The sequence below is a fragment of the Emydura macquarii genome, unplaced genomic scaffold (genome assembly GCF_026122565.2).
Source record: "Emydura macquarii macquarii isolate MOO-44397 ecotype Brisbane River unplaced genomic scaffold, CSIRO-AGI_Emac_v2 contig_2531, whole genome shotgun sequence".
NCBI lineage: Eukaryota > Metazoa > Chordata > Testudines > Chelidae > Emydura > Emydura macquarii.
This window is the reverse complement of record NW_027132668.1, coordinates 2,367,119-2,394,821: the sequence shown is the minus strand read 5'-3', so window position 1 is coordinate 2,394,821 and position 27,703 is coordinate 2,367,119. Positions and strand designations below refer to the sequence as shown.

At 40.4% G+C, this 27,703-nt stretch overlaps 1 protein-coding gene across 1 annotated transcript; it reads right to left on the bottom strand.

Moving 5' to 3' along the window:
- On the bottom strand, positions 1 to 27,544 carry TMEM182 (transmembrane protein 182). The gene is made up of 5 exons (XM_067563528.1): positions 27,205 to 27,544; positions 26,697 to 26,796; positions 26,124 to 26,222; positions 15,228 to 15,365; positions 1 to 1,119 (listed from the first exon to the last, which is right to left on the bottom strand). The coding sequence occupies exons 1-5, from the start codon at positions 27,343 to 27,345 to the stop codon at positions 896 to 898; spliced, it is 702 nt and encodes a 233-aa protein (XP_067419629.1). The 5' UTR covers positions 27,346 to 27,544; the 3' UTR covers positions 1 to 895.
- Between the last annotated feature and the right edge of the window lie 159 nt (positions 27,545 to 27,703).

Here is a 27,703-nt window from a genome sequence, read left to right as displayed (position 1 = left end):
ATTAAAAAAAGTAATCATACAGCAATTTTCCCACTATTTAAAGTGTGTAAGTCCCAGATAACGTTGGGAAAAAAAGCCAATCATAAAACATACTTACAAAATGTCCAGGTAAAAACTTGATTTTAAAAATCTGCACAATATGTTTTATGATATAATTTTGGCATACCTTTAATTAGTAGTTTAACTATATTATTTTGGCTTACAGAATCATGCAACAAATAAACACAGATTTCAGAATATTGAAGCATACAGCTTTCAAATGTTTACATAGCAGGAAAACATATCATGTTGACAGTTAAGCTATTACATGTAGATACTTGCCCCAAATCATGATTCATTGGAATCATCTTCTTTACTGCCAGGTTCACATGGATACTACATGAACAACATGAACAACTGTACTCTATTTTTAAGTGCAGACATGTTTGTTCATATTAAAGCAAAGGAAAGGGGGAGAAGTGGTGGATTAAATTACTCTATTGAACATTTGTTTTCCTGTGTCTTTACCATTCTTCACAAGGATTTTTTTTTTGACAGTGGCACAAAGTAAATGGCAAAGACAAATGTAGAAAATCCTGATTTGACCCATTTTTATGTTGGGGGGGGGGTGTTTGCCCTCCTGTGTTTGCAGGGAGATCTAATGCTGCAGATAATGTTATGGGGAGAACCATGCCATGTAGTACCTAAAGAACTGGCTAGGAATAAAAGTTATTTTTTCCTATAGTGAGTTTTGTGTCCCATAGGAACATCTCAATTAAACCAGTAACTTAAGCAATTCTAGAAAGGCTTCTACAAACTCTATATAATAGTAGTGGCAATAATGTACATAAGTTCCAGTTTAAATGTTTCACCCCCAATACCAGTATACCCATTATACACAATAGCAGATGTGTGATTAGTCAGAGTGCAGTTGAATAGTACGCCCTACTAATAGGAAAAGCATTCCTGCAAACAAAGCAAAAAATATTCCTATAGGAGCCAGTATGAAAGACCAGCCATAGCGCACATGAACAACAAAGTCCGGGCAATAAATTTTTTTCATATTCATGTAGTTTTCCAGATCAGCCATTGCCTGGACCCAGATGACATACATCATGACCACCAGTGAAAACAAGATGCCTGAAAAAAAAACAGAGTTTTACTGTTAAGTGATATGAAATAAACAATTGTTATATTTACCAATTATGGTATCACCTCAGAACCAGTCAATGATCAAGTGCTGTTTACTAAGCACTGTTAGCTATCTTCACATATTTGTTGCCTACTGTCGCTCTGAGCAGTATTAACTTCCCCTTTTTTGTTTAATTGCATCGGAGGGGCATGGGGAAGCATTAGCCCAAATTGCAAGAGCGCAGCTGTTTCTGATGTGCAGTCCAAAGCCACTATGAAGCAAAGAAACTACATGTTTATGTCTTGGATTTGGCTGGGTATCCACTGTATTGTACCTGATCCCCTGAGGACTCTAGGGAAGAGATATCTCTGCTCCACACATTCAAGGATTGCTTCTGTGTCTAGATCTTGGGCAGTACGTGAAGCGGGTGGAAGGGAGATTCCTATATCCCCTTCACCCATTTTGCATGTCCACACCAAGGAATGTCACAGTGGGCCCTAGTGTCAATGGCATCATTTAGAATGTATTCAATTTGGAGATTCCACTCAATCATTTTACGGGCAAATCCTAATACATCACACTGAAAAAGTCCCCAAAATTCTTTCTGGAATAGGAGTGCAATATGAAAAAAAATTAAAGTACTAATAATAAAAATCAGTAGTATGTTAATATTTACAGTATCTTCCTGAAAGGAATCCGTCATAACACAAATGGCCTTTTTCCCCAGTCAACATTCTGCAGAGCCCTTGGATTGTTTACAAATGGAAAATTAGGAGCACACTTCCCATAAACTTTATTAATCACTTTGCTACTACTTTATGTACCAGAACCAGGTAGATGGAGCCAAATGCACCACCAGTGCTGGCTGATGTACTGGTTACAATACTACATTTTATTCCAATGGAATGTTAGTCTTTCAAAGATATGACCTTGCAGCATGGATACTGGACCAGAGCGAAGGATCAGTTAGGAAAGTAAATGACTGAGCTCTGGTCTACACTTACCTGGAGATTCGGCAGCAGTCGACAGGAGTTACACAAGCTACACAGAGTAGCTTGCATAACTCCCGTTGACTGCTGTACTTCCCTTCTGCGCGGCATCTTCACTGCACTGCACCGACGGGAACCACATTCCCGTCGACGCAGTGCTATGCCACTTGAGGGGATGGTTTTACAGCGGCGACTTTCTGATCAATTGAGTGGGTCTTCACTGACCACTCAATCGATCCAGAAAGGTTGATCTGATGGCAGTGACTTTGAATTATTTTGTACCAGGAACTTGGTTTTCCAGGTCTCCAGGTGTGAAGTCAATTGCCAGCAAATAGTTAAATATAAAAAGCCTAAAACCAGCTAAACTGTATTTCAGGAATCATTAGTCAACCCAAATTCAGAGAGTTAAGTGCAGTGACATGGTGCTTTATTGTCATAATGCAATGCCTTTACACTGCGTCATGAACATCTGACAAGAGAGAGTTCACAACTGCTTAAAGTTTATGAAAACTAGATTTTGAAGACCACCGAAAAAGAGCTAAAGTGGTTAACCTGAGGCATAATCAAAACATGACTTAAATTCCCAAAGGATCTCCAGTTTTAATGAGATTGAAGGCAAGCAGAACTACTATATAATGAGTGAGGCAGGCCTCTATACACACTGCCATCTATGAAATACACATTTGGGATTACATATTTTCCAAGTACTTGATTTCATGACAATGTCAAAATCTCCAACTCTACAAGCTATAAATTAAATTTTGAAAGTATTTTAAGCAAAATGTTGCATAAACTCAATCTTGATTAAATGTAGTACTGATATTGTATTAGACATACTGGTATTAGTGAAACAATCAGAGATAGAGGGATCACCTCAGGGCAAAACGTGCACAAGAAATCAAATTGCAGAATTTCCAAATAAAAGTGAAATTGAGCAAGAGAATCTTGTAACAGAACACCTAACAATAACAGATACTGTAGAGAACTATGGCAATATTGGACCCAAACAGAGTTACAGAGGTCATGGTCTAGTAATTTTCTGTGTAACAAGAGAAAAGTGTCAGGGCCAAGTACATTAATGAAGTACAGCCGAGGTGGCAATATTTCAAAACCTAAGCTAAAACAATTAAACTCATCAATTTAGCTCAATACAGTACCCAAATGTTGAAAGATGCCTTAATAATAATGTGACAAAATCCATACAGAGGATGAAATTCATCCCTCTGCAGATAGTCAACTGTGACTGTTCTTGGGGTACACAGGGCGGGGAGGGCACTCTGTATCCATTCACTGAGAAGACATGTTGTGGAGCAGGGGTGTTTTCATGAAAGTTTGCATCCCAGTTCCTATAAATCCAGTCAGCCCTACATCTCCTGTCTATTGTAATGTTTCTTCTTTACCTCCAAGTGTTATTGATTGTTTGTCTGATGGTTTTCCATTGGGGTGGAGCAAGACTAGACAACTGAGCCTTGCATTATAACACCCTACTTCTTGAATGGGCCAGCCCTGTGACGTTTTCCACCTGGTGACTGACTTTTCCTCCAAGTCCATAAAGCATACTTTCATTATGATTATATTATTCCTTAAGTATTACCTTGTACACACCTCACAATGATTATGAGTCTTGATAAGTTATGTGCTTTCTGTAAATGCCTTACATTGTCCCTTCTGGATAAATAACCAGCAAGAGATGTGTTTGATGTAGTGAGTTTGTTAGGTCTGAAACAAGAGTTGTTTGCAAAGAACAGTGGACCTTTGCCAAGGGGCCTACATGTCATATCAACACAATACCTATTATATCATTTTAAGTCCCCCCAAAAAAGGTTCAAGTGAGACTTCAGTGGCACACGGTCCTTCTGCTGGCCCTCTCCCCAGGGATATATTTCACCCAGAGTAAGTAAAAAGGTAAAGCAGTGACATAGGTGCTTCTATTGTAATTACAGCTAAAATAACTAGACCTTATATACCTCTAGCACTTTCAATCTCCAATGCACTGTGCAGCTATAAACTAGATAGCATGGTAGAGTTCCGGCATTAAAAATGACTAACTCCTGTAACATGTGATATCTTCCTATTGGCACTCTTTGTACTCACAGCAATAGTGAGCAACCCTTTATAATTGGTGCCAGCCTTGAATAGCTGGAGAGTGGGGAGCAGAAACAGCAAAAGGAGAGTGAAGCAACATAGACTAAGTCAGATGTCATGTGATTTCACAGCAGGGCATTAATACCGATGTGTGCTAAATTTAAGCAGGGAAACTGACTTTTAAAAAAATGTATCCTAAGCAGAGAGAAAAATACTTCTGGAAAAGTGAGAAGGAAATCTAAACCACATCTGTTAACTGAGACACTAAAACCATGTTTATTGTTTCTAAGTGCCCCCACCAGGCAATAAGGACTACTTAGTTATTCTAGCTTTTAGTTTATTGCTGAATTAAAGTCAGGCAAAAATTGGACAACTCAGAACTTAAATACTTGTGAATTCCATCACAGAAGAGAACATATAAAATAGGTTGGGAAGCAGAAATTAGTAAGAGGCAAAATCTCATTTTTTGCCCATTTCATCTTGTATTCTGAGATATAGAGAGAAATACACTATTAATAGAAATGTCAAGGTCTGAGAAGCAGATCATCAGCGTACGGTGCTTGCTTTATTGCTAAATCATCTGTTTGGAAACTTCAGATGTTAGGATTGGAGGCTTCCTTTTAGCGCCATCCCTACTGAGTAAACCACATGTGTGTACCTAACTTTAAGCACATGTTTAAGTCTCATTCTCTTTAATGGGACTTTGCTCCTGTTACCACATAGTGATATTCATTCAAAGAGAAGCTGTTTTTCTACTTACTGAATGGGGAATAGAGCCCTGAACATTTCTCTGGTAGTTAGGTATTCACTTATAAAAAAGAATTTCCCAGTTTCAGATGAGACAATTTAATGCATGTTGGCAACACACCTTTTTAGGAAGGTGTGAAAGAGTCAAGAGCTAAGTAGTCACAAAAATAGCATCCAACACAAAGTAAAAACAGTAATCCTGTCGACTGACATTATAGTTAGCTGTTACCCTATGTACAACATGTAAGAACATTTTCTGAAACATGGGATATCATCAGAGTTATGAACAGGATCATATAAAAACACTCAGCACTTATATAGTGCATAGAGATCTATAGATAAAAAGCACTAAACATGAGTTAGTATCATTATCTCAATTTTACAGAAAGAAAAATGAGGCAGAGAGATTAATGATCTAATTTTCAGAGATTTTGAGCATACACAGAGGGCCATGCACAAGGGGGGCAAACAGGGGCACATCCCCCCCAATAATCATCATGGGCACAGAACTCCTCCAGCCCTGGGGCCACAGGGGGATGGGGTGGGGGTTGACGGGGAAAGCGAGCTCCTGCCACAGCTGGGCCAGGGTGGGGAAGAGTGAGCTGCACCTGGGGCTGGTGGGCGGGGAAGGGGTACAGAAAGTGCCCCTCAAAAAAGGGGTCAAATTTAAATTCCTGTGCACACCCCTGCATACACCCAATATGCTTGACAACTCTAGTGGGTGCTCAGCTCCTCTGAAAACCAGGCCATAAGTGATTTGCTCAAAGTCAGATAGGAATCAGTGGCAGAACCAATAATAAAACTCAGATAGCTCTTCTGACGTCCAGTCCTGCAACCTGTGCATAAGGCCATGGTGCCTTCTGCCATATTCAAGCTGTCAACTTACATCAGTTATAAGTGGTTCGTGAAGCACTTATCACAATCTGTTGGGGTGTGTTGACCAGTTATTTCTTTCTCACCATCCAGAACGCACAGATTCACAGACATACTTTTGAGCGGAAGAAGTGTGTCATTTATTTGCTGCTTCAGTGAGTGATCAGTCCACATGAACAGAGCACAGTATAGAATTAAATGCAAGCGCACCCCCACATGCAGGGGCTCACCTTTAATATACTGTTACTATACTGTTAATATACTGTTACAAAGGTATAAATATTGTATAAGCACTTTTTTGGCCTAGCACTAAGATTAATTTACTAACTCAGTTGTTTACCAGTTGTTCATCGGATCAGATTGCTGGCTCATCTTTTTACCTGGCTGTTCTCTTTCCTTGCCAGACAAGCAGGCAACTTTTCATATGTCTCACCAGCTAAAATATATATACTATATATTACATCCTGCAGGGTGTTCTCCCACATTGGATCTGAGAGAGCTGAATTAGGTCAGGTGGGCCCAGTCAGCCAATTAGGCGGCAAACAGGGAGATTTAGGCTGTGTGGAGGAAACTCCGAAGAAAACTCAGCTGTCAGGAAACAGAAAGACTTTCTTTGTAGCCATGAAGTTGGCAACAACTAGCAGTAGGGAGGAAGCTTGTATCTCCCTGTGCCTGGTATGGGAGAAGCAGTGTGATAGGAAGGAGTCCAGGGATGAAAGCAGTAGAGTTGGTATAGTTGGAACTGGAATCCAGGGTAGAAGGTAGGCCTGGGTTCTTCTATCACTGCGGAGTGGAATAATTAAGGGCAGTGACATAGGTGCTGGAATTAGGGGTGTGGAGTGTGGGGTGTGCTGCACCCCCTGGCTTGAAGTGGTTTCCATTATATATAGGGTTTACAGTTTGGTTCAATGGCTCTCAGTTCCCCCACTATACAAATTGTTTCAGCACCACTGGGCAGTGGGTATGAAGACTACTGGAGTCACATCATCAGGGCAGTGGGTGTGAGGGCTGCCTATGGAGAGGGACCTTGAACAAACATTCTGGAAAGGGAAAACTGCTGAGTGACCTGGCTGGAGGGCTAACTCTTGAAAAGGAAGCAGCAGCTCCTGGAGCAATAGAGGGGCTGTAGACAAAGAGGGAGAGAGAGAGAGATGCAGTGTGAGCAGAGGAAGGGGCGTTGGCCTGGTGGAGCTAATCTCCAGAATGGCCAGGAGGAGGTGCTATCCAGTGGTGAGTAGAGCCTCCTGACACACAGGTGTGTGTAAATAAATGAGGATCGGAAACGATTCAAAATCTTTCCAGGCAACTGTGGGGTTTCTTTTTTATTATGTGTTTATCTGTTTAAGGTTTTTAAATTGGCACTAATTACCATAGTCTGTAAGTGCTTCACTTTGTATACAGGGAATATAATAATTTTTTAAGGAAATTTCTCTACAGTGTAATAAGAAAAACATAACTAGTTTGGTGTTTGAAGCTTTGAGACAGCAAGCCAAATCAGTATAATTCTGTGTATTGCCTGTTATGTAGAAGCTTTGGGCCTGATTCTGAAGTTAATTTGCTAGCTTAAATCACAAGTAATAACAAAGTCAGTATAACCCTTGTATAAGTGAGATCAGACTTACGTCCTTTATTTGTAATGACTATTTATTTAGATAAAGTTTACACCACTTATGGAGGATTGCAAGAAAAAACTTCCTCTTGAATAATTTGCTGTAGCTGCTCCATCTTATTTTTATAGTCACAAATTTTCACCACTAGCTCATTTCTCTCCTTCTAAATATTAGTCATGCCAATAAAAATCTAGCAAGCATATGTTCCAAGTGTAATTGGAATGTCAGTTCATTACAAAGGGGAATGTACAAAAATTAATATCTTTATTGGGGAAATCTGTTCCTGCCATCTTACGCTAACAATCTGTTGTAAATATCATGAACTCTTGGCCAAGCTTCCAGCCAAAATGACTGAGCTTTTAAAAAAAAGAAACCCACACAATTTCAAGAAACAGATATTTTTAGCAACATTTCAGACTGTGATATATTTCTATTTTTTCATCTGGTAGACCCTTTTGCAAACAGTGTGGGTCCATTTGCTCTTGCAGAGCATAGAATAAAACAGCAGTTGGATGAATCTGGAATGACTGGTGAAATTCTTTCTATAACATGAAATATGTCTGAGAGAGATTAGGATAAATAAATACTTTCCACCCTTTTCTTTCCATTTTGCTTTTTTTATTTTTTTTAAGAACACATGTTTGATACACAGCACTGTGCAGTGTGATAAGACATGGACTTCTCTGAGGTCACTTTTTTCTGTCTTTAGCATTTGTTCTTTTGAATTTCTTTCAAACAAATACTTTTGCATACTGCAGAAGAAAAAGAATACAGAACCTTTAGAAATGTCTATGAATTCAAGAAGCAGTTTGCTGGCCTTTAGTACTCATTATTCCCACGTAGAAATGCCTTTCACTTGTCAATGAAGAATGGCTGTTTATAGCACAAATCTTTCACTGCATAGATATGAAGACAACAGGTGCTAGACAGAATGATGTGAGCCTTTTGCTTGTGCCTAGGAGATTAGAACTCCTCTAATTTGTAGGCAACTTTTATAATTTTTTTTTTTTGGTCAGATTTACTTCAGACTTCCCTCCCACTCCAACTGTTGTCATTATAGCTCTGGGAACCTTTAACAGGAGACCATAAGGAACAAATTCTGCTCTTGAATATGCACACCAGAACTCATTTAGAATAAAAGGTGCTGCCACATACATCTGAGGGCAGAATTTGGCTCTCATTGAGCAGCTAAATAGAAGAGATCATTCCCTTCACACATTCTGTCTCTGTCTGCAAAAAAGTGAAATAGTCCTCAGTATATTCCTGATCTTAGGTGCCTATAAAGGGCTTGATCCTGCAATGTGCTGTATATCTCCTGGAGGCTAGTTAGTCCCATCTATTCACACTGAGGTCAGTAAGAGTTGACAGCTCTAACTTCATCTCACAAGGTGCACAATAGCTTGCAGGATTGGGCCCAAGGTAATTATGGGCTTTACTAAGACTGCTGTCAGTGACTATGTTCTTGAACACACCCATTCCCCTTCTGTAATATATTCACACAGGAGGCAGCCATAATGCTACTTACTGCCTGCACCATTAAAGCCACTGGTGCTATATGCACTGTAATGCTGCAGGAGGGGTTCTGGCTTCAAGGTCAGTATTCTCAGCACACTTCCTCAAGCATCCAGCAGACATTATTCCTTACATAGGCATATTGCCTCCCTCCACATCAAGAAGGTGAAGAACACGCACACGCTCAGACATTCTCCACTGGTTCTAGTGGCTATTTTTTGGTCCAAAATGTAACAGTCCAGACAATGTCACAAGTCATTCTCTTAGGTATCACTCCTGGTAAATCAGAGTGGGATTTTGCCCAATCTCCCAGCTTTTCTTCACTATTATTATTGATATTTCAGTAGTGCCTATACTAGGGCCCCATTGACTTAGGTACTGTACAAACAAATACATGGCCCAACTTTGGCTTATAGCCTTTGGTTTAGGCCTCAGATTTTGCACCAGGCCCAGTGTTCCAGGCTCTCTCTCTCTCTCTCTACTTCAGCATGATACCTCATACTTTCCAAGACTGACAAAGCAATGCTTCAATAAGATACTCATCTCAATTGTGCACTTGTACAGTGGCAGAATATATATTGGTTCCAGAGGGGTAGCCGTGTTAGTCTCTATATAGCAAAAACAACTTGAGTTCTGTAGCACTTTAAAGACTAACCATTTTAATTGCAGTAGGCATAAGCTTTCGTGAGCCTCAGCTCACTTCCTCAGATGCAATTGGTAGAAATGATACAGCAAAATAGGAAACACAGAAAATATATAGAAGGCAATATTTACATATCCAAGGGCATAGATAACAATGGGGAAGCTGGGTACTTGAGGCTTGATGACAACCATTGAGTAGGAGGTGAGAATGGGTCATCAGAGCAAATTATTTCTTGAATTTGAATTCTCACCTCCTACTCAATGGTTGTCATCAAGCCTCAAGTACCCAGCTTCCCCATTGTTATCTATGCCCTTGGATATGTAAATGTTGCCTTCTATATATTTTCTGTGTTTCCTATTTTGCTGTATCATTTCTACCAACTGCATCTGAGGAAGTGAGCTGAGGCTCACGAAAGCTTATGCCTACTGCAATTAAAATGGTTAGTCTTTAAAGTGCTACAGAACTCAAGTTGTTTTAGAATATATAGTGTGTATTATGTGTGAGTTAAGAGTAAAAGTTTCGACTTCAGCTCTGAGTGTCTGTGCTCTTGTAGTCTTAACATTATACCTTTAAACAGGAACAGCTGAAGTGTAGCGGGAGAAGGAGGTAATACCCTCACAAATTTATAAACCACCAAGAATGTGTTACTTTTGTTGAGCAAGTTTTACTTTGATGGAAAATTGTAACCAGTTCTAATATGCTATGGGAATCGATAACTGAGGGAATAGCATCACAGTGCTTATTTTATGTAAGATATAGGCACTACTAGGAAAGGAGACAGAAAACTGGCAAGAATATAGAAGAATATATTTGGGGCAAATTCAGAGATAAGTTTAGAGGGACTTTAAGTAGATATAAATTTATACCTTTTTCCAGCAGCTACATGAGTTATACATGACACTAAAATGGATAGAAATGTCTTGTTAATATGATGAATAGAGATGTTGTGACCAAACCATCAAGTACAAGGTAATGGGTGGTATCTTTGCACGTCAAAGGTTGGTACCCTGCCACATCAGGAGGTGGCAACTGCACATGTCAGAGGGGTAATACAAAACTTGTTTGTATCAATGTATAAAAGGGGGACTTAGAGGAAACATCTTTGTCTGGCTGAGTGGGGAATGGAAAGTCCTGCCGTTTACTGAGCCAGTACTATTGTAACAAGCATACATGTGTTAGTTGTCCTGTAGAGTCTACAGGATACTAGAAACATGGTTGCCCACAATAAACCTGGCCAGGTGCCTTCGTTGCTCAGCGAATTTGTGGTCATGTTGAATTATTCGATTGTGGAGTGGTGTCTCTGTTATCTGCGCAGAGCTGGGACAACGTACACACGAGGAACACACACACACCACCAACAACTAACAACAGTCTCTGCCATCTATAGGTGACACAATCCTGTGACAAATACAGCTGAGATTTGAATTTTTATCCAGAAACGTGCTGGCGGTGGGGAGAAGGAAGGCTGTGGAGTTCTGCATGTTTGCATGCAGCCATAACAAGCTAAGCCCTGTGGAAGCCAATGCAGCATTCCCATTGATTCCCTTATGAATTCCGACCCAAACCTGCATGCTGTTAGCTGCAAACTTTTCCTGAAGCAGGAACTCCAGCTAGGTGGTCACATTGCAGGGAAAGGCATCTTTTCCAGAGTCACCGTGGTAGCTAACCAGACCATTCCACTCAGATGTGCTGTTCAGTCACCATACATTTGAATACTTCAATTGCGCATACTGCAGGTTTCCCACCAGCAGCTTGGAATAACATCTCCCTTTGCCAACAAGGCACCACAAAAACAGTTATGTCCTCCAAAATGTGACAGGCCTGAAATGATAGAAATAGCTTTTGTAGCAAAGCCACTGACTGTCCTCCACCGCAAATCCAAGCAGTTATCCAACTTTTGTAAAACAAAATCAGCTTAGAATGTTTAACTTACCATTGTATCTGCACTACTTTAACTGGGATTAACCAGGCTGTGTCCAAGGAGATCTGCAGACTGAAGCATCCCTCTCACAATATATTTCAGTTCAGTTTTGAAATGTGGAATTTCAAGGACATAAAATATTACAAGAATTCTTTCTGTGCTCCTCCACGGAGCTATGAGACAATAACCCTCTGTTTCTTGTCCTATTGCAGGCCCCTTGACCTCTCCTGGCTGCTGGACCTCTACATCTCAACCTCGGTGCAGTACAAGCCTGGCCCAACGTTCTTTAATGGACCATTCCAAAAGGAAACATTTCCGTGATGAACTGATGGTTGAAGTTCTGGAAAGGGCCAACAATCAAGTCCAGTACCAGAAACAGAGGGACTTACGACTAGAGAAAAGGCATGCCCAGAGGCATAAAGAAAGGCAGAGGCTCATTGCACAGCTTAAGGACAGAGTTTCAGTGCTAGAGCAGGCACTTGCAACGCAGTTCCTAGAACAGCCACAGCAGCTAAGGGAGAAGGACAGAACTCAGCAGACAGAACAGTTTGAGCAGCTCATCTCAATCAGGGCTGCAAGATGACCAGCTTCTGCTGCCTCTCCTGCACCATGGCCTGATTCCCCTGTGACACATCCTCAGTCCAGAAACAGCTTGGAAAACTCCATGTCAGGGTGGCCCATGCAATTGGGCCCCGTAAGTGGCTGGGTAAGGCCACTAAATCCCATGCAGCTCTGTCCTGACCCCTCCATCCCCTGCCCAGCACTAAAGTGCATGGAAAATGGGAAAAGAAGGAAAAGGAAAACAGGGGGGAGAGGGGGGGCGCATTGGGACATGCAGCAGTAGCGGGGGTTCTGTCTTGTTTGCATGGATTGATGCACTTTGTTTTGTTTTGGAAATGTTCTTTTGTGACTAGTGTTTGGGTGTTATAATGCAGCTAGCCTGCCTGGCAACGGGTGACTGTTTTAACACAGTTTATAAATAAAGCCTTTTATGTCCTCAAGAAAGTGTATTGCTATCACTGCATCATACCAGGCGATAATAAAAACAACACATGGATCAGGAACAATTAGGACTTGGTAAGCAAACACTATTCCTCTGTACAGTTGGGTACAGCAATCCACTCTTCAATCACTTCTCCTTCCTCATAGGAATCCATACTGTGAATCATCCCACCCCTTTTGTAAGTCACCATATCATTCATAACTACATTGCATGGTAATCAAGCCCCACCCCTCCCCAAGCACTGAACCCCCCCCCAGCCTGCCTCCCCCCAGGCACATTCATAGAAGTACTATTCCTCCTCTTCCCTGGGGCCATGCAAGTCCATAAAGTGGAAGCACAAAGCATCCCTGACTTCTGTTACCAAGCATCCAGCTTCAGCTGTGGTAGCTGCACTTTATGGCTGAGGGTACCAATTCAGTGGCCCCCTCACTGTCATAAGTCCATTCAAGGGGTAATGGCTCATCTCTGGCATCAAATATTGTGAAGAGCACAGGAAGCCACACTCATGCGGACAGCATTGATGACACTAGCCTCCAAACGGGTCTGTTGGCCTCTCCAACAGATTTTCAATCTGCCAAAGCACATTCAACCTCCGTTCTACACCTGCTGAGCGTGTAATTCTTCTTTTGCCGAGGCTTCTGAAATCATGACACAGTTTCATAAGTCATAGCAAGAGGAGGTATGTGGAGCCCCCCCCCCTCCCCCCCCAGAGTAACAGTAGGGACAGTCACTCCATTTATGACAGTCAGTTGGTAGGAATAATATCCCAGCCTATCCCTGAATGTAGAATCCCAATGGGTGAAAAATCCTGGCATCATGAACTTTCTGATTGCAGCCCCTATTGACATTCATATATGCACACCATCTTGGGGTAAACCATGTGCCTGATTGCCTCGGAAACCTTTGCTCCCACAGTCAACTTTCCAACACCAAACTGGTTGGCAATGAACCTGTAGCAGTCTGTGGTTGCCAGCTTCCAGATGGCTGTAGCAACTTGCTTCTGGACCAGCAAGGGTGGCCTCATGTGTGAATCTTTATGCTAAATGGTCGAGGCAAGCTGCTCACAAAGCTCCAGAAACGTAGCTGTCTTCATGCACAAGTTCTAGACCCCACTTCTGGTCATCCCAGGTCTGTATGATGATGGGATCCCACCAGTCTATGCTTGTGTTCCTGCACCAGGAGCACTGGTCTAAGTGGCAGGCATCGAGTATATTGAGCAAGTCAGCCATGCCAGTGTACTGTTCCTCCTCCATCCTAAGCTCTGTTAGGTACCTTTGGTGGGTCTGAAAATGCTGACAAATGTCCAACAGCACCTCACGGAAGCGCTGCCCAAAACCTGACACAGGAGTGAAAGCGATAGCACGAGAACTTCTTGAAGAGGGGTCTCCTCCATGTTGCTCGACAGGCTGTGTTGGCAGGCTATTCAAACTTTCTGTAACATGGGTGGACAGTAATAATTTCCCAAATTCAGAGGACCAGAGCAGTCACATTTCAGAAGGGCACTACGGAGTCTGAGATATGGTTGTTTTGATTCAAGTCTGTGTAGTGTAGTGTGAACATCACAGCCCCAGGTTCGAGCCCCCATTAGAAAAGTCTTAATGTAGGGTTAAGAATCAGTGTAGACACTCAAGCCCCAGATTCTCTAACACAGGTCAGCTGACTCAAGTCCCACTAACCCTGGGCTTACATTGGAGAGTAGACATACTCTTAGGCTCTTGCCACCTCACCCTTGAATTTGGCCAATAGGTTTGAAATTTTCCCAACACATATCTCTCCCCAATTTAACAAGCCTAAATGCCCTATGTCTCAGCATATTTGAATATATGGTGTTTGTGTTTATTTTACTGTATACTATATAGCTTCCCTGGACACCATCACTTTGGAAAATTTTCTTTCTGTACTCTGATGTGCAAGAACCCATGAAAACACACAAACTTCTCCAGTTTTGTATTGTTCAGTTGAATTTAACTGGACTGTTACTATTCCTGTATAAGACATATTTTGGTCTTCATTATGCTGCCTGCATAGTAATTGACATTTTCATTAAAGAAAATGTAAAAAACAAAAAAAAAAGCACAATATGCTAAGTGTGTGACAAATAAAATTTAAAACAAAACATGATCTTTAGCTATAGGGTGTATTTAGGATCACTAGAGAGTCTGAAGAGTCTTTAAGGTTATTTCACCAGGAGATGGGAACTCAGCTATAAACCACCCTTTAATAAATTTTTTAGAGCTATTATTTATTCAACTTTCATTTTAGAAACAATAGTAAGAATCCCAGGCACTCCAATCTCATTCAAAATCTTTCTGATCTAATGCTCATATGAATGTGTGCTGTGGCTTCCAACTTCATTAAAGTCCAGTATGATCATTGCCATTGCAAACATATCACCTTAAATCAAGCACTCAAGAATCATGTTACTATAGGACAGCACTACTCAATATTATTTAATTTTGTGTGTGAAAATTTTAGTCTAAAATTGAAATATACTTGGGTGATTTAACTTAAGTCTTGGGGTCTTTATCTTAACCCAAACATAAATTTTAAACATATTTATGCCTAAGAAACATTGAAAATAGCATCTCTAAGTCAGGCCCTTGACATACCCAGAGCACTGAAGTATATGATTTTTTTTTTACTATGGTTGCTAATCAGGTACATATTTAAAAGTGGGGGAAATAGCCCCAATATGTTGACAGCTACCATTGACCGAGTGTACAGGGTACCCACCAGCAGCGATGAAAATGCCTCCTCCTGCTTTGTAGAGAATATGGCTGGCAAAAGGAGCTGCACAGATGATGAAGAAGCTGGCCACCAGAACAGCGATCACCCCGAGGAGCATGAGCACGGTCCAGATACCCCGATAAACTGGAAACCCCCAAAATGGGGAAAGAACACAAAAATCCTTAGAACTCAAATATAGTATTGTAGTAAAGATTTTTTTTCTCTTTTCATTTTTCTTATCAAACCAAACAGTCATCCCAGGACTGCTTCCACTGAATATATATTTTACCATATGGACTGAATTAGGTTTGAACCCTAGATTTTATCTGGTGATCATGAAATATATAATAGAGGGGTATGAAATGCTGGTATTCTGTATTTACACAATGTATGTATGCTTAATAAGTTCATTTATTTGACCAATATAAGTAGTTTTAAAAACGGTGCACCAAAATGGTAGCCAGGAAACTTTTGGATCGCTGCTTAACTTGACTGGATACAATTGTTTTAGCAAAGTTGAAGGAGGGGTGGGGAGAGATAGTAATAATGTATTAAAATCCTTGGTGCTGGGCCAATATCCCCACTAACAATCTGTAAGATCCTGTCCTGAATAGGTTTTAAGAAAACCTAATGCAGCAAAAACAGATAGAAAAATGTAAATGATGTTTCCAAAGAAGAACTAAGTGCTTTTAATCAGATCCATTCTGTCAGTAAAGCTCTTTGTACTTTATTATATTCAAAATGTGAAGTTTCAGAAAACCCCGTTAGTCAAGGACAAGCAGTGCTGAATTAATGGATGAAGCTGGTGATAAATGAGCTAAGAGTTTTGTGACATATACAGGCCAAAAAGTGTTTCTAACAATAATTTTTTTAACTGGCTAATTGCACATCTCTTAAGCTAAGTCATCATTTGACAAAGGCTAACACATCTAAATAAATTCATCTTGAAAATTTAAGAAGGGGTGCGCTAATGCAACCCATTAGACAAATTAGGAGTTGTTACAAGCTCTAATTAACTTCTTTGATGATCCCAAACCCTGTTTTTGCAGCCAACAACACATTAATTGTCAATTTTGCACACTAGAAAGTGAAACAAAGTTAACAGGAAACAGCATAACTTTGCAAAACCAAAACCTGGGATTTTTCAAATCCACTATTTATTTGCCAGAAATTATCCTAACCATTGTCTCCTAAAGGGCAAAAAGCAGCAGTCATGGTAAAATACATGGAAGAAAGCACTATGGTAATGAAATGCTCAGTTGCCAATGACATTTGTGGTACTAGTCTGGGGAAATACTCTAAAATGGTTTGACTCCTGTCTGGAGGGTTGCACCCTGAGGGTGGTAACAAGTAACTTCTCTTCTGGCACCAGAGCTCTCAACTGTGGTGTTCTATAGGAGTCAGGCCACTCTCCTAGCCTATTCAGTATTTACAAGTGGGATGGGAACAAATCGTGAGTCTCCATGGACTCAAATGCCAACAATATCTAGATGACACTGAACTGTTTATCTTTCACAACATCCATTAACATCTCTGTCATCCAGCTATCCCAATGTCCAGCCAAGACCAGCATATGGCTGCAAAAGAGTTGGCTGAAGTCAAACTCAAGCAAGAATGAATTTTTTCTGGTAGTTAAAGGAAAAGACTTTACAGTGCTTGTAGCTATGTGATGGCTTCACTAGTCAAGGAAGTTTGTCCCCTGACTTTAAGATAGTCAGAAGTATAGGAGTCCTTCTGTGCTGTCCACTGAAGCTACCCTCCCACATAGTTTCAGACACAAAAAATGTATTATTTCATCTATGACTAACTAGGAAACTACATGCCAACTTGGCCATGTGTCCACACACATCTTCATTACTTCCAGACTGGATTATTGCAATGCCATATATGATGGCTTGAAGCCATCATCCTTGAAAAAGCTATAACTGGTGCAGAATGGAGCAGCTTGAATCATCAGCAACATAGACTACCACAGTACTTTGCCACTCTATTGGGTTCCCGTTGAACAGTGAGTAAACTTTAGGGTCTTCATCATTCGTTTTCCAGGTCCTTAAGCATTTAGACCCAGGATAACTAAAGGGCTCTCTCATTCTTCAGGACTTCACCAACTCCACTTCTCAATAACAATGTAACTGTCTCAGAACTTGTGTGTGCAGGAGACAGGTCATTCTTGGTGGTGGGCCACTGATTTTGGAATACATTCCAATAGGGACTACAGATGACCATGAACCTCACTACCTTCAGATACAAAAGCATATCCCACTTCTTTGATCTTGCTTTCCCACACACCAATGTGCTTAATCTGTCAGCATCTCAAGAATAAATACACACATATCCCACCTAACTCACTCCCCTAGGGAACAAAAGAGAGAGTGTCTTTATTCTGTTTATGCAAAACACATTTTTGTTATTATTTTAAACTCTGGAAGATGTTTAGAAACCACAGTGATGGGGCCAGTATAAGAACCAAGAGTTAAATGTTTCAAAACTTGCTTTACATGTAACATTGCTATTTTATTTTAGATTAATCGTATGTAAAGTGAGTAGTGTACATTAATACATTCTTAGCTGTGCACATGTGCTACCACAAGTGCCCAAAATGAAATTACAAAATACTCCTAAACTGCACATTAGTGATATGTAAAAACTTGCCAACTACCTGAAAAAACTAAGGGCCAAATGATGCAGCCTTTACTCACACTGAATAAGACCTTACTCCTCAAGTCAATTGACTACAATCAATGTCACTACTCATAGGGAGCTTGGACATCACTTTGCAATACAGCCCATAGAAAGGAACTATATGTCATTGTGCTGCCTGAAGCAGTTTGGGATGACTCTCTGAGTCAATATCTCTCTGTCTCTCCACTGCTCTGGGGAGGGAGTAAACTGCCACAGGTCTAAAAGTGCTTCAGTATGTGCTTCCCTACATGCCAGTGTAGCTGAGTTGCCAGGTATGTTACGGGGAAGGGAGCAAAGACAAAGCTCTCTCCATGCCCTGCCTCTCTTCCACACCTATGTAAGGAGGGGACACAGTAGTTCCAGGGACCCTCCTTGCAAGAAGAAATGGTATTGTGCACCTGTACAAGGGATTCAATGGTATTGTGCACCTGTGCAAGGGATTCAATGGTATTGTGCACCTGTGCAAGAAATGGCATTGTGCACCTGTGCACCATTTCTACTCCCTTGAGACAGTGCTTAGGATGTGCTATGTTCTGGCTCGAGTAAGGTACTACTCAACCTTAGCCGAGGTGGAAGAATCAGGCCTAAAGTAAATTAATTTCCCGGATGTACTGAGTTAGCTAACTTCAGTACTGTATTCGTAGTATTTGAGGCATTTCCTACAGTTAGAGTAAGAAAGTACAAGGGAACTCTGCACATTCTGTGATAATCCTATTGGCAGTATTTATCTTAGATGCCACACTTTATGGTGCAATAATTTAAAACAGAACAGTTCCATAAATCAGCTCAGCAAACTTTCCCTTTATCTCGGCACATAACTTCCCTTGGCAGTGTCAGGCAAGCCTAAAAATATAATCATGCTTGGAACAAAACAGGAGAACAGACTGTCTGTCTGCCTTTATGCTCCACTCCATTCATAGCAGAGCACAGGGACATTAACATTTTAATGTGTTACCAGTTTTCCAAATTGCTTGGCATGTAATTTTGTCTTTTTATTTATTTTTCCCAAAGAAGAGCATCTTCAGTCACTAGTGAAGCACTCAGGTTCATTCTTTTGTTCCCTTATTAGCCCTCTTTATTCCCAAAACCCTGACCTTCATCCTTCCAATTGAAGATTAAGAGGATGCCCTTCAGAGCTTCTCTACATCATTTATTAATTAGCTGAAGTGGCTGGTCTTGAGCAGTGACCTGAATGTTGTTGGGAGAAATAGCTCCTACCCCTGCAAGCAAAGGAATTCATGATCTGGTATTTTAATGCAGTATATACCTGTGATATAGACAGAGAAGAAAAGTAGTGGTAAGTTTGATCTAGAAAGACTTAAAAGGTGCCTCATGTAACTACAGCAGTAATGTCAGTAATGTAGAGAAACATGATAGGACATGATCATACTGGCATTATTCTCAGCTGCTGTAAACCTTACATCAGGGGTGAGAGGATTTTCCAAAGAAAGAGAGAATCCAAAGCATCATTGGTGACAAATATATCATGAAATGTTATGCAGCTGAGAATCAGGACCTGTATAGTCCACAAAGCACACATCACGTGCAAGGGTGATGCACCCCCCACAAACTATAAAATGAGATAGCCAAGCACAGGCTAGCTGAGGACAACTATAAGAAGGCCGTGCATAGATCTCTAGCTGGAGATGCTAATACCAAAATTCATTAAACCATACCAGTTATTTGATTATCTTTCCTACAACTCTGGCTGCAAGTATTTAAAAATTTGGTCCATTCAGATAGCTACCAAATATATTTCCTATAGTCTATAGAAAACTGTTTAAAGCAAAAGATAAATTATTAAAATACTGTAAAGCTGAAAGCCTTTTTGATATATGTGCAGGTATAGCTGCATGTAATCATTATAAAGGACTGCTAACTGATCTGAATAGGAATTGACCTGAACATTAACCCACAATCTCCATCCCTGAACTAAACCTTTTCTGGGGTTTACTGAAGTTTCTCTTTACCTTTCTCTGTCCTGCCAGGGACAGAAGTAACAAAATATCCCCCAAATATAATAAAATAAAATAAAAACTAGATGTAGAGGGTCTAATTCAGCAATGTAAATCAGGAGTGTCATGTTGGTTTTTACTTCAGAGGAAAGAGAGATCAGTACTGGGCTCATCCTATCAGTATTAGGCCCATCCTATTTGAGACCCAGCTGAAAATACCATAAATCTTGCCAGACAGTTTTTTCTCATAAGATTTCCATTACCAGTAATTAGTAATAGTTACTTCTAGTAGAACTAGAACTATTACTTCTAATTAGTATTAATTACTTCTTTTAAAAACAAACAAAAAAAACCCACTGAGTCTTAGCAATAAAACAAACACAATTTTCATGCTGCTGAAACATTTTTCTGTTAAATATTTCTTGCTTTGACTCGGTGTACAGCTGGAAGGTTTCCATTACTAACGTGCTACAAGGCAAGCTGTTTGGCTTAAATAGTGCCTGTATAATATGAGAGCAATTCTTCCCCTGGAGATAGAAACCTGAGAGGTAATTTATATAAAATTATTATTTTCAGATGCCACTGTTAATATTTCTCAGGATAAAAATGTTCTACTAGGTAAGTCTCAAGACAGCAACACCGACAAAAATTTGATTCAGCTATTAAAACGTAATAGTTGAAATCAACTGAAATTCTCAACTCTATGGACATTCTGCATCCATATAATTATTATGTTAAGTGCTGACAGTATGTTCGGTACAGTACAAAACACAATATGAATGGTCAGATGGGGTCAGAAAAAAAACTACTAAGGGCTACGGGTCAGATTATTCAGTTGTTATAAATCAGAGTAAATTCTTGAAATTGAATGACTTTCTGAGCTAGCTAGCTTCAAAGGAACTATGCTGAATTACACAGTTGATTTGCAAATAAAGAGTCATTCCTCAACTTGGACCAAATCTTGCAACCCTTATGCTTGGGAATAGTCCCAGCGAGGTCAATGGGATTATATGTGATGGGATTACATGGGATTACAGGACTATTTGCACTGTGCAGATCTTGCAATCAGGTCCGGATCCGAAAAAATAACTATATTACTTTAATTCAAAAAACATTCTGTAGCAAAAGTTATTTAGCAACATATCTGATACTACCTGAACGCTGGTGTTTAGTGTTTGGGATAAGTAATGAGATACAATTAATGTATCAATATATTACTATTTTAATACCATACCCCTACTTTTTCAAAGTAGCGTGCGGTGTTGTCCGTGCAGCTCCTACTAATATGAGAATTACATGGCTCCAACTGGGTTTGCATGTTGCTGATGCTTTATTGGTGCATGTGATCATTCTGGTTTTCTTGCATTGTTAGTTTGTAACCAATACTTATTATTTTATGAAATTCAGTGCAAGTGGATCCAATGGCAGCACAGCTAGAGTCCGTAGGTGTTTGCCTATTATCTGCACACTGTCATTGTAAACTGTCGTTCCATCACTGAAAGACATATGGTGTTTATAAAAGTGAACGTGTACAGTAGCGCAAAATAATGGTGACAGTATAAAGTGTAACAAGTTACAGTTTTGAAGCTGTGACTCTAACTGCTAAAAAACTGATCATGTATGTGTGGGCAACAATGCAAGAAAAACCCAGGAATGCTACAATGGACATTTAAATCTCTGAAAGAGCTAAGATGCTGAGTGGTTTGCAACACCACATCTCTACCCAAGGTGCCCACTGAGGGCCTTACAGCCTGAGTTTCAGCAGCAGAATGAAATGGACCCTGTGCCTGATGTTTTGTAGACTTGGATTTTAAATGTATCTAGCAGTGTTTAAAGACAGCCATAAACTCTAAGGCCTCCATCTGCATGCACATTTTTTGTCACTGTCACCTGAGCAAACAAGCATGACAGCTTGAAAACTGAGCATGCAGGGTATGAGCAAACAAATGGAAGGTGGACTGAGGCCTCTTTGAACGGTTGCCCCTAACTGCTTTGGACCAAATTTTCATTGAAGTTAGAGTTATCCCAGCGGGGAATTTGGCCCCATGTGTATTACTTAAATCTTCCAGGTTTAGAAACTTCTTGGGAGACTGTTTCCTTTCCTCTGCCTGAGCTGCTTTAGCTAGGCAAACTGGAAATGATGTTCACAAATAACTGATCTCAGTGTGAGGAACAGGAAAAGCATGAATATTAGTGTTCCACCACGGCCTGCAGTTAGTGCCAAACGGTTCTGAGATGATGCAAAGCCCATTAAAGTCAAATAGGACATACGGGGCCAAATCTTTTGCCTTTACTTGGCTTGAAAAATAAACAGATCAGAGAAACTTAGGTGTCTTTGAAAATTGCATAAATGCATGCACATTAGATTTTTTCATACAAGTTTTAGCTTTAAAACTTCAGTTGTTTGGGTTTAAAAAACCAAAACAAAACTCCGATTCATAGGTCCCAGAAGGGACCATTGAAATAATCTAGTCTGACCTCCTACATAACACAGGCTATAGAACTTCACCCAGTAATTCCTGCATCAAGCCTATAACTTCTGGTTGAGTTTAGAGCATTTCCTTACAATATGCATATTCTAAAATGGGTGGCTAAAATTTTTTTTTCAGAAGGAAAACTGATTTTTTACCCCTCATTGTCTCAGTTAAAATATGGGTTACAGGAGTCACTTTAAAAAAAGTTCACCTTCAGGAAGAGACCAGCTGTGGAAGATTTTACCTCTGAGGGTGAATGTTTGAGAAAGTTATGAGCGTGTGAAAATGGGGGTTATAATAGAATTTGTTTTGCAATTTTGAGGCTGAGATTAAGATAAACTGGAACCATCAACAAAAACAGTAGAAGAACAGCTAAAGGGAAGCAATAATCTCAATAGTTTAATAGTTTCCTTTTGTTATATGGTTAATTCAGATACAGTATTGAACACTCCAAACAGACACAAAAATAATGGATGAAATCCTGGCTCTGTTGAAATCAATAGAATTTTGCCATTTGCTTCACCAGAGCTAAGATGTCACCTAGGGTGTATAAGAATACGAGGATACACTTCTACTATTTCTTAATTTAACAAATGCAGATCCCACAAGTTGTCAGAAGCTTGTTCTACTAAAATACCGGGGATAGAGGAGTGCTAGACTAAAGATGTGTACTAGTAAAGATGTGTATTAGTAAAAATGACAATAATGTAAAAGGGCATTAAATAGCAGAGGAGGCTATTATGATCATTATGAAAGATTCTTGAATGTAAATATCTGCTCTAATAAACAATTAGACTCAGTTGCTGAAAATGAACTTGTGTGGCATGAACTGGGTACAGAAACAATCTCTTTCTTATCAGAATTGTAATTAGCTCCAAAGCAATCCAACTGTATCTATTTAAATAGTAGAGATGGCTCTGGATACAGAGTTCCTGCAACATTATCTATAGTACAATTTTCTCTATTTTTAAACTCCTAATATGAAATATAGATAGGTAAATTATATTTGAGCAATGGCTCTTTTGGCAAATATTAACTAAAATTAATAAAAAATGTTGATGATGTTCCTTTCTCCTCTCCTTATTATTTGTCCACTTCTGTGCAATCATATAATATAATATGGGGATACTTTATGAATTTATGAATGAATGGTTGGATGCAAACTCCTTCTAGATTGTTAGGAACTGAGTTTCTGCCATATGTCATTGGAAAGACAAATTTCGCTAGATGTGCTGTAAAGTCATGGATTTGACCTATGGCCTTGAATGGCCAGGCTTGAACTCTTCCTGGACTACTAGTTAATATTTCTTTTTTAAAGGATGAACAGAGTTGTTGACAGTACAAGTTATTTTCTTACGTAAGCAGTATATACAACAAGAATCAGATCATGAACACACTAATAGGCATAGTGCAAGTTCAAGGATATACATAAGTCATGTCTCTTGTATACATTGTGAAACAGAAAGATGTGCTAGCCCTATATCATTTGAAAAATAATTTCCCCTAGACTTGCATAAACTCCTTGATTTGACCTTTCACATCAATGTCACAACAACTGGCCCAATTTTTTTAAGTGGCACTTGTACAAACTCAGTTTACCAACTACAGTGCAGAAAATAATGTCCTTACTACACTGTACTAGAGTTAATCTAGTAGAATATAGTGGTGTCTTTATTTCATCTCTCTCACATTAGGAAAGTATATGTTTTGAAATCTTACTGATATGTTTGTCATGTATACAGTGTAAGATTGTGATGGCATGTCCACCCCACACTAGGCCTGAGCTGGTTAAAAAGGGTCAATTAACCTTATAGGTTGTGCATGGAGGAGAGCCAGAGACTGATAAAGTCTAATTGACGATGAAGCCCCGTTGGGTAGGGGCAGTCTGGAGGGTAGTATAAAGCTAGGAAGCAGAGAGCAGGAGGAAGCTGTAAGGAAGAGTTCTGCAGTCACTCCCTAGAAGACAGAAAGGGAGCTGGCAAGGGCAGAGTTCTAGGAGGAGAGTAAGCCCTGGAATGCTGCCCTGGAATACGGAATCTGGCAAGAAACCAAGAGGGGTGGAATAGCCACTGGAAGTAGAGAAAGCTCAGGCTGGTAAATCCTGAGGTGGGCCAGGAGATAGAGAAGTGAGGTAGGAAGAAACCCAAGGAAACAACAACAGGGTCTGAGATTGAGCAGACCATGGTTGCTCAGGCATAGGATCCCTGGGCTGGACCATGAAGACAGTGGGCAGGTCTAGGTTCTCCTACTAGCCACTGGGAAAGTGGCACTGGACCTGGACTTGGAATGGAAGACTGTCTGACACAGCATATGAACAGCTTGTCCAGTGGAACTTTGACACTCCGGAAGAGGAGGACTAAATAGTGTCTAGTCAGAGAGTGCAGGCACAGAAAGCACCCCAAGTCCCAGAAAGAGAAAGAGAGAGGGGCCACAGTGTGAGGAACTGATGGAAGAGGGTGCTGGACCAAGCAAGAGCTGATCCCCAGATCCAGGCACAAGGATGTGCCCCAAGCAGTGAGTAAGACCCCATTACAAATCTAGTGAAGAACACAGGCCTGGTGCTCACCCCCGATATAAGGGGAGGGTAAGACACTGTATGAGAAAAGGACAGGGAAAAAGACAATGGAACTGCTGTGTGCAGAGGCCTTTTTGCAGAAGGCAGGAACACTCTCCCACGTGGGACCCTAGAATTTCTGCTTCCAGTTAAGGGAGACAAAAACACAACCAAGGGGGATCCAGGTACTACTTATGCAAATCCTGGAGAATCAACAGAGACAGTGGGAAAATCCTGTTGGCAAATCTGGGTTGGTAAACCTGCTGTGGGCCAGGTGATCGAGAAGTGAGGTAGGAGGTGCCCAGGAAAACACCAACAGGGCTGAGACTGAGCAGACTGTGGTTGCTAGGCATGGGGTCCCTGGTCTGGAACCTGGAGACAATGGGAGGGCCTGGGTTCTCCTACCAGCCAGTGAACCTGGACTTGGACAGGACGACTGTCTGACATGGCATACGGACAGCTTGTCCAGTGGGATGTTGACACCTGGAAGTGGAGGACTAAATAGTGATCTGGCTGGAGGGCCGAGTCATGAAGAGGGAGCACCCCAAATCCCGGAGGTGGGGGGAGAGAAGGACACAGTGCAAAGAACCAATGGAAGGGGGTGCCAGACCAGGCAAGAGCTTATCTCCAGCCACAAGGAGGCATCCCAGCCCAACACAACCACACAGGAACAAAAAGCATTGTTCTGGAGGGAACCACTAACTCAATCAATCAGAGAAAAGCAAGCATAAATGCAGGAGGATTATTCATCACATGAGCAATCTAACTTTCTGAAACTGGCGCTTAAATTAGTGGAGTTTAAGATACATTTGCTCTTTGAAGCGAAACTAAATTGTTCTTTTATATTCTTATACCATATTCAATTTTAAGCTGTTTTTTGGGAAGCTACTTTGTTTATTGGGAAAACGGAAGAACAGTCTCTTAAAGAAAATTTCACACTTGGAAACTATGCCCCCATCCAGCAAAGGGCTTAAGCACATGCTTAGTTAAGTCTTTGCTGGATAGCAACCTAAATATTATGGCTTCCAAAAGGGAGCAAACCAGCCCTGGTGAAATAAAATGATTGAATTTTTGCTTACATTTTTACTTCCAAACATATTTTAAAATCATCTGGACTATGAAATGCCAAAGCTCCATTAATTAAACTGTATGAAGTGATATAGCAACTTCATACTGAAGTATCCAAATTGTTTTCCTGAAACTATAGGTGTACATTTGTAACTAAGAAAGTACTTACTGATTGCAGAGTCATAGGAGGTTGAGTTGTGCTCATCTCGGATAAGAGGAAATGGAGAAAGGTAGGCATGTGTGCAGTTCTTAGAAGGCGACTGGTTGGCTAGGGGGGGAAAAAAGTCTGAACATTAATATATAGTATTTATATGATGATGAGTTGCATTTGTTCTGAGTAGAACACTTTTAAACACATTCTCTAGTGTGGCAGACTGAATTCTATGATCCAGTCTCCAGGTTCTTCTTCAGGCAAAACTCGCAGTGAGGGTTTTCCTGAGTAAGGGATACCAACACTGTCAGCTCCATGCCAGTTAGAGATTCCTCTACCTAAGGTGAATGCCCAATTAGGGCAGATTTAAGGGTGACTTGCACTGCCAGAGAAGTCAAAGCAATCATTTGGGGGGCCAGAATCTGGGGCGTGTGTATGTGTGTGTGAGAGAGAGAGAGAGAAAGAGAGAGAGATGGTCCTTATTTATATGAGATCATAATAGAGATATATATTGTACCAGATGAGTAACAAAAAATTTCAGCCTTTGCATCAACATGGTAAAGATAATGTAAACATATAAACTACACTTACTGTACCAAAATTTCCAAATATTGCTAGCGTCCTCTCCTACATTTCCAGCAAACCAGCACCTCCAGAAGAAACCTTCATGGTGGAAAGTGACCTTCTCCTCCTGCACAAAACAAATGCAATCATTGTAGCCTGCATGCATGAGCATAGTCAAGGCATGTTTCAGGTAGGTGACAGAATCAAATCTCATCAAATCTAGTTTTTAGTTGAAAATAATAAAGAAAACAGCCTACCTGAATGCAGATTATTTAAAGGAAACCTGTACAACGTTAGCTCCTTTGTCAAAAGCTCAGATTGCATCTCATAGTTCTGAGCACAATGGGCCTGACCAAAGCCAAATGAAGTCAATAAAAATCTTTCTACTGACTGCAATAGGCTTTGGATACGGCCCATAAACACAAGAGTGAGACTTAGTGTCCATACAGTAAGTTCTTTTTACCTGAAGAAGAAAGGAACACATCTGTGAAACTAATGCAGGTTATTATTCTGAAGAGAAAATACACATACTAACCCTGGTATTGTTTGGACCTTCTGAACATCTTCCAACTTCTGTAGCAAGAAGCCAGTAATCTGTTCCAAAGGCCACCAAAAAGAGCAAAACTCCCAGCGCCCCAAAGAAGCCTCCAAAAAATATCCCCACACTCAGTTTCATCGTTGATTTGTTTCCAAATGAATATGGATTTCTTTTTTAATTATTTTTAAAATCAACCCTCTCAACAAAGTAAAAAATAAGGCAAGTGGACAGTAAGTTCTGCTTGGAGAATGCAGCCTGTGTTTGAAATAGTTTCTCTTTCCTTGTCTTTCTGTTTTTCCCTGTGCCTTGTGGGTTGATTTGTCTTCCCTGACTTATGTTCCACAAGGCTGACTTCAGCGGGACAGATGGAAAGGGCCTTCTATTTTAGGATATTGATGAAAGAGCTTTACTCTGTTTCTCTATCAAGGCGTGGCCAGTCAAAAATAGCTGACCTTCCCCTAAACTATCCAGCAAGCCAGGGAGTGGCTTAAAATAT